The sequence below is a fragment of the Camelina sativa genome, chromosome 15 (assembly GCF_030686135.1).
Source record: "Camelina sativa cultivar CO46 ecotype springtype chromosome 15, ASM3068613v1".
NCBI lineage: Eukaryota > Viridiplantae > Streptophyta > Magnoliopsida > Brassicales > Brassicaceae > Camelina > Camelina sativa.
The window spans coordinates 16,774,246-16,790,675 of NC_141894.1; the positions used below are offsets into that span (position 1 = coordinate 16,774,246).

Consider the following 16,430-nt stretch of genomic DNA (forward strand, 5'->3'; position numbering starts at 1 on the left):
ACGCGCGCAACGCTAGTCCAAACAACGACCCACTTGTCGTAGAAATGGTAATCGGGGAAAGCTCAATGACGAGAATCCTTATTGACACCGGAAGCTCGGTCAACGTAATATTCAAGGATGTACTGATTCAAATGGAGATTGATCTGCGCAACACGGTACATGAAACGCAGCCTCTGACGGAATTCGATGGAGATACTATCATGACTGTTGGATCCATCACACTTCCAATCTATGTCGACGGGACGATGCAATGCTTTAACTTCGCAATCGTGGACAAACCCATCGTATACAACGTCATTCTGGGAACACCATGGCTCCACAAAATGCGCGCTGTCGCTTCTACATACTATCAATGTGTGAAGTTCCCGAACGCATACGGAATCTATACGCTGCGCGGAGACCCTCTGATGGCACGAACTTGTTTTATCATTGAGAAAAAGATGCGGAACTCAAGGGCTTTCGTAATTGCTGAATCAACTCCACCATGAGACCCACGCACACCTCCCCCTAAAGAATCTGTAATCCAAGTCAACATCGATCTGTCCGATCCCAATCGCTGCGTAGGAATAGGCGCCGAGTTACCGATGGCTCTAAGAGACGAGCTCGTCCAGTTCTTACGCAAGAACGCAACCACATTTGCATGGACTATAGATCACATGACCGGGATCGATCCAAGCATTACAAGCCACGAGCTCAACGTTGACCCGACTTACAAGCCCGTCAAGCAAAAGCGTCGAAAGCTTAGAGCAGAACGCACAACCGCAGTCAATGATGAGGTACAAAAGCTACTTGATGCGGGATCAATTACTGAAGTGCGTTATCCAGATTGGGTGAGTAATCCCGTCGTCGTTAAAAAGTAGAATGGAATATGGAGAGTCTGCGTCGACTTCACAGACATCAACAAAGCTTGTCCAAAAGACAGTTTTCCTCTTCTTCGTATTGATCAGCTCGTCGAAGCCACAGCTGGAAACGAATTGTTGTCTTTCATGGATGCGTTCTCGGGTTACAATCAGATAATGATGCACAAAGACGACCGTGAGAAGACTGCTGGAGCAACATATCAGGGACTGGTGAACCGCATGTTTGCAAGTCAACTCGGAAGAACAATGGAAGTCTATATTGACGATATGCTCGTCAAATCAGCTCAAGCCGCAGATCACGTTGCACACCTGAAGCAATGTTTCGAGATACTCAACAAGTACAGCATGAAGCTGAATCCGGCAAAATACACATTTGGGGTCACTTCCGGAGAGTTTTTGGGATACCTCGTTACGAAGCGCGGCATAGAAGCAAATCCAAAACAGATCTCGGCAATCATCAACCTCCCTTCTCCAAGGAATACACGCGAGGTTCAGCGTCTAACTGGACGCATTGCTGCACTTAACCGTTTCATCTCTCGCTCGACAGATAAGTGTTTGCCATTTTATCAACTTCTTCGCGGCAACAAACGTTTTGAATGGGATGAGAAATGCGAGCTAGCATTCACACAGTTGAAGGATTACTTGTCATCCCCGCCAGTCCTGGCTAAACCCGAGCAAGGAGAAACTTTGTATCTCTACATCGCCATCTCCTGTTCAGCCGTCAGTGGTGTGCTTGTCAGAGAAGATCGTGGAGAGCAACATCGAATCTTCTATGTGAGCAAAACTCTCGATGGTGCAGAACTTCGGTACCTGACTCTTGAGAAGCTTGCATACGCAGTGGTAATATCAGCTTGCAAGCTTCACCCTTACTTCCAATCTCATACCATCGAGGTCCTGACCAACCAGCCGCTCAGAACAATCCTTCACAGCCCAAGTCAGTCAGGGCGCCTTGCGAAGTGGGCAGTTGAATTAAGCGAGTACGACATCGAGTACAAGAATCGCACATGCGCTAAATCACAGGTTCTCGCGGACTTTCTCGTAGAGCTCTCTCCTGAACTCGAAGCCGACACCCCTCCACCCGAGATATGGTCTCTTCACGTTGACGGTGCTTCATCAAAAATGGGCTCAGGAGCAGGCGTACATCTAACCTCGCCAACAGGTGAAATCTTGGAGCAGTCATTCCGCCTTGCTTTCACTGCCAGAAACAACGATGCTGAGTATGAAGCGCTAATCGCTGGATTACGTCTCACACATGGAATCGGAGTGAAAAAGATACAAGCCTACTACGATTCACAGCTGGTCACGCACCAATTCAGTGGGGACTATGCAACAAGACACGCACGCATGGATGCTTATCTGAAAGTCGTCCGCGACCTCTCACAACAGTTCGAGTTCTTTGAGCTCATCAAGATTCCACGCAGCGACAATGCTCCCGCAGACGCACTTGCAACGCTAGCCTCTACATCGGACCTAGACCTCCACCGAGTAATTCCGGTGGAAAGCATTGATCAACCAAGTATTGACGTCGAACTCATTGAAGCCGCACTTTCAACAGAAGCATCAGCAAACCCGAGTGCTAGCTCGGCAATCATCTTGACAGTCACGAGATCAGCCTTAACGGCCACAAACGCAAGCACTTCCACCACGCCCATTCCAACCCCAGCACCTCCAGCTATCCCCGTGCCAGCACCCGCTACCTCCTCGCGAGACGACTGGCAAACGGAGATTATAGCATTTATCGCGGACGGAATTATGCCGAAAGACAAGTGGGAAGCAAGACGACTTCACGTCAAGAGCACGCACTACACGATGTTGGATGGAAGCTTGTTTCGTTGGGTGGCAAATGGCGCACGTCTCATCTGCGTAAATACAAAAGACGTCAACGTCATCATGCGAGAAGTCCATGAAGGCGCTGGAGGTAACCACTTGGGGGGGCGGGGGGGGGGGGGGGGGCGAGCATTGGCACTTCGAATTCGCTGCAACGGCCATTTCTGGCCGACAATGGTCGCCGATTGTACTGCATTCGCAAGCAAGTACGAAAAATGTCAGCGTCATGCACCCTTCATCCATTCTCCGACCGAACTCTTGCGCACAACGTCACCACCCTATCCATTTATGCGATGGGCGATGGATATTGTCGGTCCGCTAACACCATCTCGCCAAAAGAAGTACCTCCTAATTATGACGGACTATTTCACTAAGTGGGTGGAAGCAGAGTCGTACGCCTCTCTCGAAGCCAACAAAGTTCAGAATTTCGTCTGGAAAAAAATCATATGCAGGCATGGACTCCCATACAAAATCGTTTGCGACAACCGGCCCCAATTCATCTCACTCCAGTTCGAAGGTTTCTGCGCTGGCTGGCGTATACGCCTTAGCAAATCAACTCCAAGATATCCGCAGGGTAACGGACAAGCAAAGGCCACCAACAAGACAATTCTCGCTGGCATAAAAAAAACGCCTCGACGAAAAGAAGGGACTCTGGGCAGATGAGCTCGACGGCGTCCTATGGTCTCACCGAACCTCACCACGGACATCCACAGGGCGAACACCATTCTCGCTCGCATACGACATGGAGGCTCTTGCACCAGCAGAAGTCGGGATCCCGACGCTTCGACGCTCTATGCTAGTCCACGATCCGGAGTTGAACAACAAGATGTTGTGCGACAGACTACTTTTCCTCGAAGAAGAGCGCGATGCATTGGCACTTCGAATTCGCTGCAACGGCCATTTCTGGCCGACAGTGGTCGCCGATTGTACTGCATTCGCAAGCAAGTACGAAAAATGTCAGCGTCATGCACCCTTCATCCATTCTCCGACCGAACTCTTGCGCACAACGTCACCACCCTATCCATTTATGCGATGGGCGATGGATATTGTCGGTCCGCTAACACCATCTCGCCAAAAGAAGTACCTCCTAATTATGACGGACTATTTCACTAAGTGGGTGGAAGCAGAGTCGTACGCCTCTCTCGAAGCCAACAAAGTTCAGAATTTCGTCTAGAAAAAAATCATATGCAGGCATGGACTCCCATACAAAATCGTTTGCGACAACCGGCCCCAATTCATCTCACTCCAGTTCGAAGGTTTCTGCGCTGGCTAGCGTATACGCCTTAGCAAATCAACTCCAAGATATCCGCAGGGTAACGGACAAGCAAAGGCCACCAACAAGACAATTCTCGCTGGCATAAAAAAAACGCCTCGACGAAAAGAAGGGACTCTGGGCAGATGAGCTCGACGACGTCCTATGGTCTCACCGAACCTCACCACGGACATCCACAGGGCGAACACCATTCTCGCTCGCATACGGCATGGAGGCTCTTGCACCAGCAGAAGTCGGGATCCCGACGCTTCGACGCTCTATGCTAGTCCACGATCCGGAGTTGAACAACAAGATGTTGTGCGACAGACTACTTTTCCTCGAAGAAGAGCGCGACCAGGCACTATTACGCATCCAGAACTACCAGCAAGCAGCGGCAAAATTCTACAACAAAAAAGTCAAGTCTCGTTACTTTGCCGAGGGTGATCTCGTCCTCCACAAAGTCTACGAAATCACTGCCGAGAAGAAAGCTGGAAAGCACGGCGCACATTGGGAGGGTCCATACTTAGTCTCGAAGATTGTCAAGCCAGGAGTCCATCAGCTACTCGAAATGGATGGCACGCCAGTCCCGCGATCCTGGAATTCCGCCAACCTCAAGCGCTACTACCATTAGTTATCAATTTGGAGCATGTTTATTAAAAAAAAAAAAAAAAAAAAAAAAAAAAAAAAAAAAAAATAAACCAGCTCTTCACCGAGCATTCTTACGTAATACGAACTACGAATGGTTTGATCCCTCTCAAGGGTACGTAGGCAGCCTTTTTCGAGGTCCAACTATAACTTTAATAAAAAAATAAAATTTTCGAGCAAATCCTTCATTTTCTACGCTGACGCCCTGGCCAGGTGCACAGTTCTACGTTCCGCACGAATGTAATGGTGAAATAATCCATACTTTACTTCGGTAAAGAATAAAAGCCGAGTCCATACTCGCAAGCGCTCCGCATGGGTGCCGTGGTGAAATAATCCATGTCCTTACTTTGGTAAGGACTTATAAGCCGAGCCCAGACTCGCAAAGCTAGCAGGGCGCAGAGTGAATAAGCCGAAGACCCCGACTCACGCACTCTCGCGATTCCCGCAGCACCCACAGGGTAAGCCGGTCACGACTGAACGCACCTAACTAGTACGACAAGTCCGTCTTGTCTACTTACGGGGAATAACATATCCAGGATAAGCCAGGAGACGTCCTGCACCGCAAAATATGCCCTGCAACGATAAAAAAAAATAAAACGAAAGCAACTTCATCACTATGGAGAAAACAAATTTGGCAATGTTCAACATCCATGCAATAAGGCAAATAGCCAAATTTATAAAGAAAGAGCAAACGAGTTTGCAAATATCCAAAGGCAAAGTACAAAAGCAATCAGCAACTAAGTGCGAAATAACAAGAGAAACATAAAAGCAATGACAACATGCAATAATACGAGGACATCACTCATTTACGGCATTAGCGCCTCCACCAATAGCTCCAGGGAACGGCTCGAGATCATCATCATGAAGCGGCGGCACCACAACCCCATCCGACTTCGCCCAGAACTCCTGATCAACCTCTCAAGACACTGCTTAGTTCCGGTCACTTGGCTAAGAGTGAGTAAATGTGGCTGTTTTTCGCGTGTTGCAATCACGTGCGTCCGTAAACGATCGATGCGCTCCTCGCGCGCCCTAATCACGACAGCAGCCTTGGCGCGCTCCTCCTCCCCGCGCTCGTCCATTGCCTTCCTGAGTCGCTCAGACTCGGAGGTGAGCTTGCGCTGAGATTGCTTGAGTGAAGCTGTGAGCTCCTTGACCATCGCTGCGTTTTCTTCGCTCGACCGATCAGCCTGAACAAACGCATCCTGAGCAACCGCAGCCTCCCTCCTAGCAGTGCGCACCTTGGCCTCGTAGTCGCCAGTGAGATGATTCATCCAGCTCATCGCCTAGGGAAACAAGCAAAGTGATCCGATTACAACTAAGTAAAATTTATATTACGGCAAGCTGAAGGATTGTATCCAAACCTGAAACTGTCGACGAACGGCCTCCTCGTACGTGTTTGGACAAGCCAAATCGCCAGGAGCAGGAAGCGGGACAAAATCACCGTGAATCTTGCTAGCAAGTTCGGCACAAGCTCGCGAATCGCCAGTAATCGCCTGGTCATTCACGTCGTAGCGAAAGGAAAAAGAGTAGTCAACCCTCGCGCCACCATCCTCCGCATAGTGGTCAACTCTCCCGCGATCATCCTCCGCATGATGAGGCCGCCTAGAACTTCCTCCAGCGTCACCGTGAGGACTCGAGCGTGATGATCTCTTCCGGGAATGACCACCTCCAGCTGCTGAAGTGCTCCTACGAGGTCCCGAAGAAGGCTTCTTCGCAGCACGAGCCGCAGCAACATCGGCAGAACGAGACCTGCAATCAGGTTCACCCTCAGGAACATGCACCTCGCCCTCCTCGCGCTCCACAACAACGATCTCTACGCCGGCCTCTGCATTCGGCGCAACAACCTCAGGAGCAACGGCAGGCGCATCCTCGGCATCCAACAGATCAGCATAGCACGACATCTCACAGTCTCCCATTTGCAATCCGGTCCGTGAACCTGCAAGACAAAAAGACGCCTTAGACACAAAAGAAAGTACATCACAACGGTGAAAACAGGCAAACAAAGCTTACAAGTCTTGAAATTTGAAAGAACTTCTGGCCACCGCAAAGTTGCACCCTGAATAAAAGAAGAAGCTCTATCAACGACGCCGAAGTCACACGCTGCAAAAGCTGGAGGATTGCCAGCGAATACAAAACGAAAACGGTCAGTAAACAGAATCGAAAATCATGGAATACAGACCCAACCCAACCGCGGCTACCGGGAGTCAGGTTCCAAGCATGAGGAAAAGCCGTGGACGGATCTTCAACTGAAATCTTGTTTATTTCCACGAAGAAGAATCGTCTCCTCCAGCCATGGATGTTACTTTTCTGGCCGCGAGTAATTGTGAGACCCGGCATACAGCGAGCAGTGCAGAGTCCCGTACGGTCATGTGTGAACTGCGTAACAAGCTCGAAGAGGTCACAGCTGATCGGAATTATCTTCGACCGACAAGTTATTGCAAGTCCCACCGCGTTCCGAATAGAAGAAATTGACAGCTGCGAGAGCGCGATCTCCCGTCTCGCACAATAGCTTGTTAGGAACTCCGGGATCGGAAACCAAAGGCTGCACTCGGTGAAGAAATCTTCGTATACGCAAAGGTAACCCTTGGGACAGCTCCACGGACGCTCGTCGATGCTCGGCAGCGCAAGCTGCAAGTTGTGCGGCATTTGAAGGATGTCGAACAAGCGAGCTATGGACTTACTGTCACAAAGAGTCGGCCCGTCATAAGAGAAGCATTCGCCGTCACCTGTCCGTGGGACTGGTCTAGCTTCTCTGGCACGATCTCTGCAACGTCTTGAAGTCCCGTCTCTAGCGGCGAGGCCGGCGACCAGTGATCTAGAGCCGCCCTCCGATCCAGCGCACTTCTCGTATGGGAGAACCTTCCCGCGACCTGGATGAAGGGGAACTAGGCTAAGGCCTTGGTTATCCGTAGGGAACATTACTTCGAGCTCACGAACATCTTCTTCCGTCAAATCCGCGAGATCTGTCACGACGCGTCCTCCTTCTGACGGCTCCCACCAGGATGGACAGCTCGGTCCAGCTTCGTCGACACCTCTCTCAAACGCACGATACTGATTGTCTCCAAGCTCCTCCGAAACATCATTGAAGAAATTGTCTCTTGAAGCCATTGCGCGAGACCTTGCAAAACCAACCAAGCAATCGGTCAGTACTGGAGCGATAAAACCGAGTCAGGAACGCCAAGTTGTTCAGTCACAACCAAATTACGACTTCTCGCGAATTGTACTGCGCCACCTCGTCACCTCGCCAACGAAGTCTCGAGCCCGCCATGCTTTGGATACGAACCACTACGAACCACTTCAACATGTCACTCTAGGCAATACGATCTCACCAATTCAAGCTCGCCCAACGCATACGCAGAAAGAAGTTTGGACTCACCAAGGCCCCATACGCAGAAAGTTCAAACTTCCCAATGTTTCCGTACGAAGAAGTGTAGAGCTTCACCATCACTTTAAACTTGATCTCGTTAAGCCAAGCTCGCCGCAATCTCGTACATAACTCTCTCGGTCACACCAATCGAATAAGCATCCAGCTCGGCACACTATCTCGCGAGCACAATTGAGCTCGCCACTCAAGCTCATCAATCTTGTCAAGCCATCTCGCCACTTCCGATAGGACTCCGCGTACACAGCTATCTCGCAAACATAAACCCAGTTCGCCCAAATCTCGACCTCGCCATTTCACCCTCACACGAGCTCACCAATCTCGGTCCCGTATCCCTCGCGTGAGCTTGCCAACTTCAGTCTTGCATGACACGATCTCGGCAAATCATCCAGAGAGCACGCTCCAGCGCCTCGAACCTCTTCACTGTTGGAATCTCCAGCTCGCCAGCCTTGTACGGAACTCGTTTCGCACATCTTGCGGGAACTCAGATGAACTCTCCACCAAAAGTCTCATCTCACCACTTCGTCGAACACGCACATTAGCATCCTGCGAGCTCCACTATAACGCTAAACTCCAGCCCGTCCGTCTCCATCTCACTAAATCGAGCTCGCCAGTTTCATACGCAAACCTCTTGAGCGCGCCAACGTACGGATCAATCCTCATCACGCCAACATGCCATCTTGCCGCATCATCACACGACCATCATGCCATCTCACGGCATCATCCTCACTACGCCATCTCGCCTCGAACCCAACTCGAGCATGCGGATTCAAGTTCATCGTGGCCTCGGTCTCGCCACCAAAACAGCAATCTCGCACCCACGAATCTCAACCCCGCCACCAAGAGTCTGAAATGTCTCCAAACCCTGACCTCAAACAAAGAACCAAGGCGCTAGAAGCTCGCCACCATACCAAATCAGTTGCGCCATCTCGGTAACATGGTCCCACAACACTCACCTCGCAGGAACACCACCGCTCTAGCTCCATGGGCCAGCATGCCGCAAGACCTCCACTTCAATGAACCGTGCGCAGCTTCAGGACTCACGGCGCAAGGGAGGCTGACTGAACGACGAGGCAGGGCGACGCACGAGATCAGGACGCCTCACGGTCCCGATCTGTGGGCGAGGCACAAAGGCGCGAGATCAGGACGCCTCACGGTCCCGATCTGTGGGCGAGGCACGGCGGCGCGAGGTCAGGACGCCTCACGGTCCCGACCTGGACGGCGAACGCGACGAGATACAGCGGCGGCACACGGCAACGGACGGTCTTGACGAGAGGAAGCTGGATCCGGCGGCGGGAACTCAACATCGGCGAAGCAAACTGACCGGATCTGGCGGCGGCAAAACGGCGGGCTAGCAGCACGGCATGGGACCGGATCTGGCGGCGGCAAAACGGCAGGCTAGCAGCACGGCGCGGTCGGCACCGAGACCATGGTCGATGGTGGCAAAGAGCCAAAAAAAAAATCTAAAGCAAGGAGATAAGGGAGAGAGATAGAAAGAATTTTACCTTTTGGAGAGAAGAAGAATAATGAGTAAAGACTAGGTCAAAGACATATATATATGGGGGGACCAGCACGTTGACCGAGAAAACCTTAGATTTTAAGCTGTCTCTACTTTCCGCGCCTCAGGAAACGTGCAGAATACACAAAACTCCCGTAAAAAGCCCAACGGACCTTGAAAAACGTGCCCGACGCACTATTCATCCCGGAATCTCCCGGATACCTCGAAAAGCGTGCCCGACGCACTGTTTATCCCGGAATCTCCCGGATACCTCGAAAAAGTGTGCAACACACTATTCATCCCGGAACCCTCCGGAAGGCGACAAAACTCTCGAAATCTTCTGTCCTTCCCGCAAGACGGACCTGAAGACACATAGTCGGATCCGACGGGCTCAAGCAAGCCATCGCACATCGGACTAGGGGGGGCTATTGTTGGATATGGGTTTTGCCCCCAACATTTATAGAAGCCCAAGTAGAAGATTTCAAGAAGATTTGGGCCAGAAGCCTTGGATTTGACCCAATAGGCCGCAGGGGCAAAATCGTAATTTTACTAGGAGATAGAAGAAACCCTAGGTCAAGGTCGCACTATAAATACCTGACATCATTGTCAGAAAAGGGGATCCACTTTTTGGGCAATTAGAGAGAGAACAGCTATTATTTTCGGATTAATTGCGTTAGCTCTTTAATTGTCATTTTCTATAAACCCTTCTTGAATTCTACGTTAAATAAAAGGACCAGTTCCGATTTATCCCCACTTAAATATTCGTATTATTTACATCGCCGATTTCATACATCAACAACATGGGAGGACATCTGATTCCAACAACACCTACCTATAAATTACCATGCACATCTGAACACAAACGAGTTGGTAAAACTTGTGGTATTTTTGTTGTTCGAAGTAACATATTATTTATATAATTAAATTATTTTTATAATTTACTTAACATTTTAATAAATGGATAGTTTATTTTACACTCAAACAGTGTTTTCAATGACCTTTTCCAACAAAAAAAAAACGCAAAAGTAAATCTGTAAGGTAAGATATCTTTTGTTTAAAACAACGAACATAGATAATAATAATAAAATTATCATTTTAGAAGTGCTATTGTATTAGCAAATTGTCTCTCTACTAAATATCAACTTAATGTTCAAGTTTACAATATCAAAACCCACTTTAATTTATAAAATTTAAGATAGACAATTCAAAATTAGAAGAATGAAAAATACTACTGAGAAATAAAGAGATGGAAAATTGATTAACTAAATTATGTGAATAATAGTAAATAAAATGTAGTAAATTAATGTGAATTGGATAGCTAAAAACATGGATAATAGATAAGAGAAAAGAAGTTGACACTGGCTATTAAGAATGCCAAATGTAAAAAAAAAAAAAATATTATATAAGATTTTAAGTCTAATTCGTGGAGGAATGTCACTTGTAACAGTTGTTGTATATTGGGTTCTCAAAGAGGCATGTTACTTTGTTTCTCATAAAACAGGAGGACAAGAGATTTTTTACTCTGTTTGATTTTACAACAGAGACTTTTGGACCACGTCTGCCCTTTGATTTTGATAGTAAGTAACTAAGTAGTAAGTACTAAGTACATGACTTTATCCCGTGTTGTGTTAGATTAAAGTAGCTTGCGGCAGCTACATCTGAGATAGATCATATGGATTACAACTAAGATTGAGCCCAATGCATTTTGGTGGAGCAAATTCTTTAAGTTGATATTCAACTTATGAGTAGTTCTTTCAATCTGATGATTTTAAAGTTGAGAGTTTCTTCACTGATAAGGAGAAGAAAGTAGCTGTGGTTGGTGTCAGATACTGTGACGAGGCTGGCTACAAGACATGTTTCGTGGTCGGAGAAGATGGATATTTCAAAGAAACGGATCTTGGAGTTGTGTTCTCTTATGGTACATGTTCGGTTCAGATCCTGTAATTAAGTTACAGTGTTTGTTTGCAGGATGCAACAGAAAAGGAGGATATTACTTATACTCTTATACTAGTCATATCTTTACAGCACCTTGTTTCATCTCTTTTTCTATTCATTAATCATTGTTTTGAACTAGCCTGTTTAGTTAACAAGACAACACAAACATGTATTGCCGACTTGAAACTAGACTTGGTTTCTAATTGTTGAATAACTCTAACTCAGGTAGAAGATATTTATCAGTACATTTAAACTTTGATATCTGTAAAGTTTTATGTACAAACTTATGGCCAAACTACTCCTGCCATGATACATTCCAGAACCTAGGCAAGGGTGCCGAAGGAAGGAACTATGCATTCCAACGCTGTTTCTAGGCTCTTTATTTGTCTCAGAGCAGGAATGTGTTGTATTAAAAACATGGTTTAATTTACCATCATCTGCTACTGCAGTTGTGTTTGCGATCAAGGTTGAGAATACTTTATTCAAATGCCTGAAGGAAATTGTAGCAAAAACCTGACCTGTCAACAAATTTTGTTACTGATTTGATCATTTCCGATGAATATAATGAACCAAAACACTTGCAGGATTGGATCAATTTCACCACACATAGACTTTGGGATATAATACAAGAAAAGGTAATAGCGCAGTAACTAAAGTAAGACCAAACAAATAACCAGATTCATGTCAAAATTTCAAAGTTCATAATCTGATACAATAGAAGGAACAAGCTACTAATAAGATCACAACCCTAGTAACACCCTAGTTCTAAGAAATTACAAAACCTCAACAGACACAAGACACTTAGCAGAGACAGAGAGCAAGGGAAGAGCTACTCTGTTCCATGGCAAAACAGAGGATTCCACAGCACCTGAACGACCAAAGACTGATGTTGTCGCCCTCTTTCAATCCGTTAGCCTCAATGATGTCGTTCCACCCACAAATCAAATTGTAATTCCAGCTTCCTTTACCTGAATCTTTCTTCATCTCCCATCTCTTCAGCATCACACCCCACTTTCTAGACCACTGATCCACGAGAATCGCTCCCACTCCAATCTTCTTATTGTGGTTGATGTCTTCGTCTATGATTCTCGACTCCACAGGCGTCAAGAAGTCGTCTCGGTGTAAGTTGTTGTAAGGCATTGAGAGACGGTTCTGTGTTGGGCTTACATCAGTCACGAACAGAGTCTTCTCAAAGATCAGTTTAGCGTCTCTGGCTCCGTTCATATCTCTCATAGCCTTGACAAGCCACTCAGGCATGTCTCTCGCCGTCGGGGATAAAGGAGCAACCTTTGCTTTCTTGTATCCACCAGTACGCTTTCTCTCTTTCACGGCACGTCTCTTGCGGCTTGTGCTCCCCGGTACTAAGCACAAAGACAGATCATCAGAACATGGGGAATTAGGGTTTAGTGAGTCTTTGATCATCTCCGTCTTCTCGGACTCAGCCGTTTTGTAATCCAAGAGTAAGAGTTCAGAACTAGGGTTTCGTAGGGTTTTCGTCTCGGAATCAGCGGCGGTGACACACGAAGAAGACAGCCATGGGAGTTGGTTTTGTGGGTCTTCTGTCTCATATTCAATAGGGAACTCGTTAAGATCGATGAGCGTTGAAGACGTAGAAGCTCTATTTAGAATTTGTTGTGGGTATCTTCTCTTCATCACAGACGATCTTGTTTTTCTCGGAAAGAGACAAAAGATTCTCTGAAGGCTTTCTTCTTCAGATAATATAACAGCCGCATCCACCAGCGTACAAAAATTCGACCACATCTTCTTCCCTGAAGTCGTGGGATGAACATCGTCGTGATACATACTTTTCATTCTGATCGAATCGGAGACTCAAGTTCTTCTGAGATCTTTTAACAAAAGGAAAAAAAAAAAAGAATTCTTCTGAGAGCAGAAACGTGAGGCACAATGGAATTGGAGAGAGATTAGAAACTGAGAGTAAATAATGATAATGAGAGAGCCGATCTCTTGCCTTATATAATCCTGCTTTCATTAAAGTTAGGGTTTTTGTGTCTTTCGTTTGAGTTTAGTTGATTTAATTACTGTGATTAGTGACTAATTATAGCCGCTGTTTGATTTCCTTTTCGTTATTATGGAAATAAAGGAATATGGATGACTAACTTTAATTACGATTTAGTCCCTATATCATTGTTTCGTTTTTGTTTCTTAGACTGAGAAGTAAAAAGAAAAAACTATGAATTAGGAGACTTCTTTGTCATTATTTTTAAACGTAAGTAAAATGTCTAGATTCTTTTTTAATTATCATTCTTTGACCATTTCCTAATCATAAGTAACAGTAATGGAAAATATTATCCACTGGAAAAAGAGATCTAACCTCTATATATATATAGCTAATTTAGTTAAATTAAAAATGTATATATAAAAACAAATTTTTATCCACTGATCACTGCGAATTTCGACAAAACTGCTAGATAATAAATTGATGTTGTGTGAAAAAAACGGTCCACTGCAATTTACCATCTCAAAATCCATAATTATTTTTTTATAAACACAAATTGTTATTATTTTTGTTGATTGGTAAAAAAAGCGGTTTTTTTTTTTCTTTTCAAATCCGCTTTTTCAATGTCACCAGTCATGGCCTCTAATTCTTATAGTGATTATGAACAATAAATTTCATAAACTCTTTAACACCATCATTAATGATGATAATGAAACTAAAAATTATAATTATTGAAATGAATCTTAAAAGAAAACAAAATGAGAATAACTAATTTATAAAAATACAATATGTAACATATAAACTTGTGGAGAGTTTTTAACTTTTAAGTATAATATATAGGGAGAGGACAAAATAAAGTTTTTTGTGTCTTTCGTTTGAGTTTAGTTGGTTAATTACTGTGATTAGTGTCTAATTATAGCCATTGTTTATTTACTTTTCGTTAATATGTAAATAATGGAATACTAGGTAATAATCCATGCTGTTGGACAGGGTGAAATCTTTGTTTGAGATATTACATTTGTAAATATATTTTATTTAGTACTCCCTCCGTTTCATAATATAGGATGTTTAGAGAAGTATTTTTGTTTCATAATATATGATGTTTTCAACATTCTTTGCAACTTTTAGATTAAATTTATTTTTCTATTATGCAGACTTGTTTATGATTGGTTAAACTTTTTAAAAGTAACTATTTCTTAATATGCATGTTTTCACTAAAACTTCCTATATTTTGAAACGGAGGGAGTATAACATTTATAATACAAAGTTATATTGGTTTGAATTCATCAAGTTTATGAAAGTTTAAAATATTAATCGTTTCACCATAAATTTTAGATTGACATGATGGCGGATTTGGATCGAATGTGAACCGAATTAGTGATCAGTTAAATTTTTATCAAAATCTTCAACTATCAAATCAGATTAACAACCACAAAAAGAAAACTAAAATTTCATGAATCAAATGATTTAAATAAAATTGTTAAGCCGGTCAAATCCGTCCGCTAAGCCATCCCGCAATGGGTTTAAATACTTTGAGCCGCAAAATATCTTTGCATCTGTCCCCCTTGAATTTGTGAGATCCGCGGATAATCCACATGAATTTCAATAAATTATTTTTTTCTATAATATAATATATATTTAAAGCTTAAAGTTAATTTACATTAATAAATTTTTGTGATAATGTTTTTAAGAATAACACATTTGTTTTTTTTTAAAACACAATGGCATATAGCTGTAAATAATAAATCAAAATGAGGCTAAATACCTAAATGTGTCTCGGCTATTGGTATAATATTTTTTTTTTTTCATTTTTATTGGAATGAATTTTCTAGATTTAAAGTTTTCTGTAAAAACACTATAACTATATATTTATATATAATGTTTAACTACATAGTTATCCAAACTATATATTCATGTCATTTCAATTGGTAATCATATGTTTTTTTTGGGCAAATATAGGTATTGTTTTTAGTAAAAAAATAAACATTGAACCAGTTTCAAATGATCTTCGATTCTTTCACTATTAGAACTTTATAAAATTATTAGAAAGGTGACATTATTTATTCTGAATATATGATTTTAAATATATATATATATATATATATATATTTTACATCTCATAATTTAGTTATATTATTATATTACAATACATAGTAAAATTAATTTAATTTTGAAAATATGTAAAGGATAACATTATCAATTTTGAATAATATTTACCAATTTTAGAATTGAAACAACCCGACCCATTTTTTTAATAATAAATACAATATATAATTAAGCATCCATACTACTTAATTAAACCAACCAAATCACAATACAACAATAAACCAACAACAACCAATATGCACAACGGAAACATGCCAACATACCAACATTACAATAACATTTCTAACCGTTCTAGCCAAAACCTAGTATAATTCTATCCAAGGTTCCAATAACATAACCATACATAACCAACAACACACAACGAGACCCTAGATCATCCTCCTCCTCATCGCTATGATTTCACGTCACATACCTGCATACGACAAACAACAATCGAGATGCGTAAGTATTATCACAAATACTTAGTAAGGCAATCCTCCCATCTACTAGGCTATACACACAAGCAACTGAGATTCCAATGTTTAACAAACAATAACCAAACACAAACAAACCAGGAAAACAGACAAGTTGGTGTTGGTGCCGACCGACACCAGAGTGGTGTCGATCGACACTGACCCCAACATGGTGTCGATTGACACCGACTCCGCAGACGCGTTCTGCTCGAAGCCGATCGTCGAATCTCCATTCCAATCCATCCAGAACTCACCCAAAAGTCACATGAAACATTAGAGACCCTAAATCAATCACAACCAACAAGAAAAACACCAAAACAACACCAAAGAAGCAAAACATAAGAGATCTCAGGCTTAGATCAGCCATGGTCATGCACTCACCTCTTTTGCAGGAAGTTTCTGACCCAAACTGACGAATCCAACACCTGAGAAGGCTTCCCCTTCGTTCCTAACACCAGATCTCCACTCCACAGGAACAGATCTCACCAATCCAGCTTAGAATCTCCAAAGTCTCCC

The 16,430-nt window shown here is 44.0% G+C and overlaps 3 protein-coding genes across 3 annotated transcripts; 1 reads left to right on the forward strand and 2 right to left on the reverse strand.

The window, feature by feature from the left end:
• Positions 1-584: 584 nt before the first annotated feature.
• LOC104748564 (uncharacterized) lies at positions 585-3,309 on the forward strand. The gene is made up of 3 exons (XM_010470180.2): positions 585-830; positions 948-2,778; positions 3,140-3,309. The coding sequence occupies exons 1-3, from the start codon at positions 585-587 to the stop codon at positions 3,307-3,309; spliced, it is 2,247 nt and encodes a 748-aa protein (XP_010468482.2).
• A 1,785-nt stretch (positions 3,310-5,094) lies between these two features.
• LOC147926742 (uncharacterized) lies at positions 5,095-7,692 on the reverse strand. The gene is made up of 6 exons (XM_087487188.1): positions 6,783-7,692; positions 6,595-6,693; positions 5,946-6,520; positions 5,577-5,867; positions 5,395-5,490; positions 5,095-5,157 (listed from the first exon to the last, which is right to left on the reverse strand). The coding sequence occupies exons 1-6, from the start codon at positions 7,690-7,692 to the stop codon at positions 5,095-5,097; spliced, it is 2,034 nt and encodes a 677-aa protein (XP_087343314.1).
• Positions 7,693-12,055: 4,363 nt separating this feature from the next.
• On the reverse strand, positions 12,056-13,369 carry LOC104747069 (B3 domain-containing protein At5g24050). Its single transcript, XM_087486974.1, has one exon. It carries the CDS (start codon positions 13,209-13,211, stop codon positions 12,201-12,203), a length of 1,011 nt encoding a protein of 336 aa, XP_087343100.1. The 5' UTR covers positions 13,212-13,369; the 3' UTR covers positions 12,056-12,200.
• Positions 13,370-16,430: the final 3,061 nt, after the last annotated feature.

Excerpts from the sequence above, each read along its gene's own strand:
- LOC147926742 (XM_087487188.1), bottom strand. The coding sequence starts at position 7,692 with ATGGCTTCAAGAGACAATTTCTTCAATGATGTTTCGGAGGAGCTTGGA. Across the intron at positions 6,694-6,782 it reads TGCTTGGAACCTGACTCCCG|CTTTTGCAGCGTGTGACTTC; the intron begins GTAGCCGCGGTT and ends GCAATCCTCCAG. Across the intron at positions 5,491-5,576 it reads TCGATCGTTTACGGACGCAC|GAGTTCTGGGCGAAGTCGGA; the intron begins GTGATTGCAACA and ends GAGGTTGATCAG.
- LOC104748564 (XM_010470180.2), top strand. The coding sequence starts at position 585 with ATGGCTCTAAGAGACGAGCTCGTCCAGTTCTTACGCAAGAACGCAACC. Across the intron at positions 831-947 it reads AAGTGCGTTATCCAGATTGG|CTCGTCGAAGCCACAGCTGG; the intron begins GTGAGTAATCCC and ends CGTATTGATCAG. Across the intron at positions 2,779-3,139 it reads AGTCCATGAAGGCGCTGGAG|GCATGGACTCCCATACAAAA; the intron begins GTAACCACTTGG and ends AATCATATGCAG.
- LOC104747069 (XM_087486974.1), bottom strand. The coding sequence starts at position 13,211 with ATGAAAAGTATGTATCACGACGATGTTCATCCCACGACTTCAGGGAAG.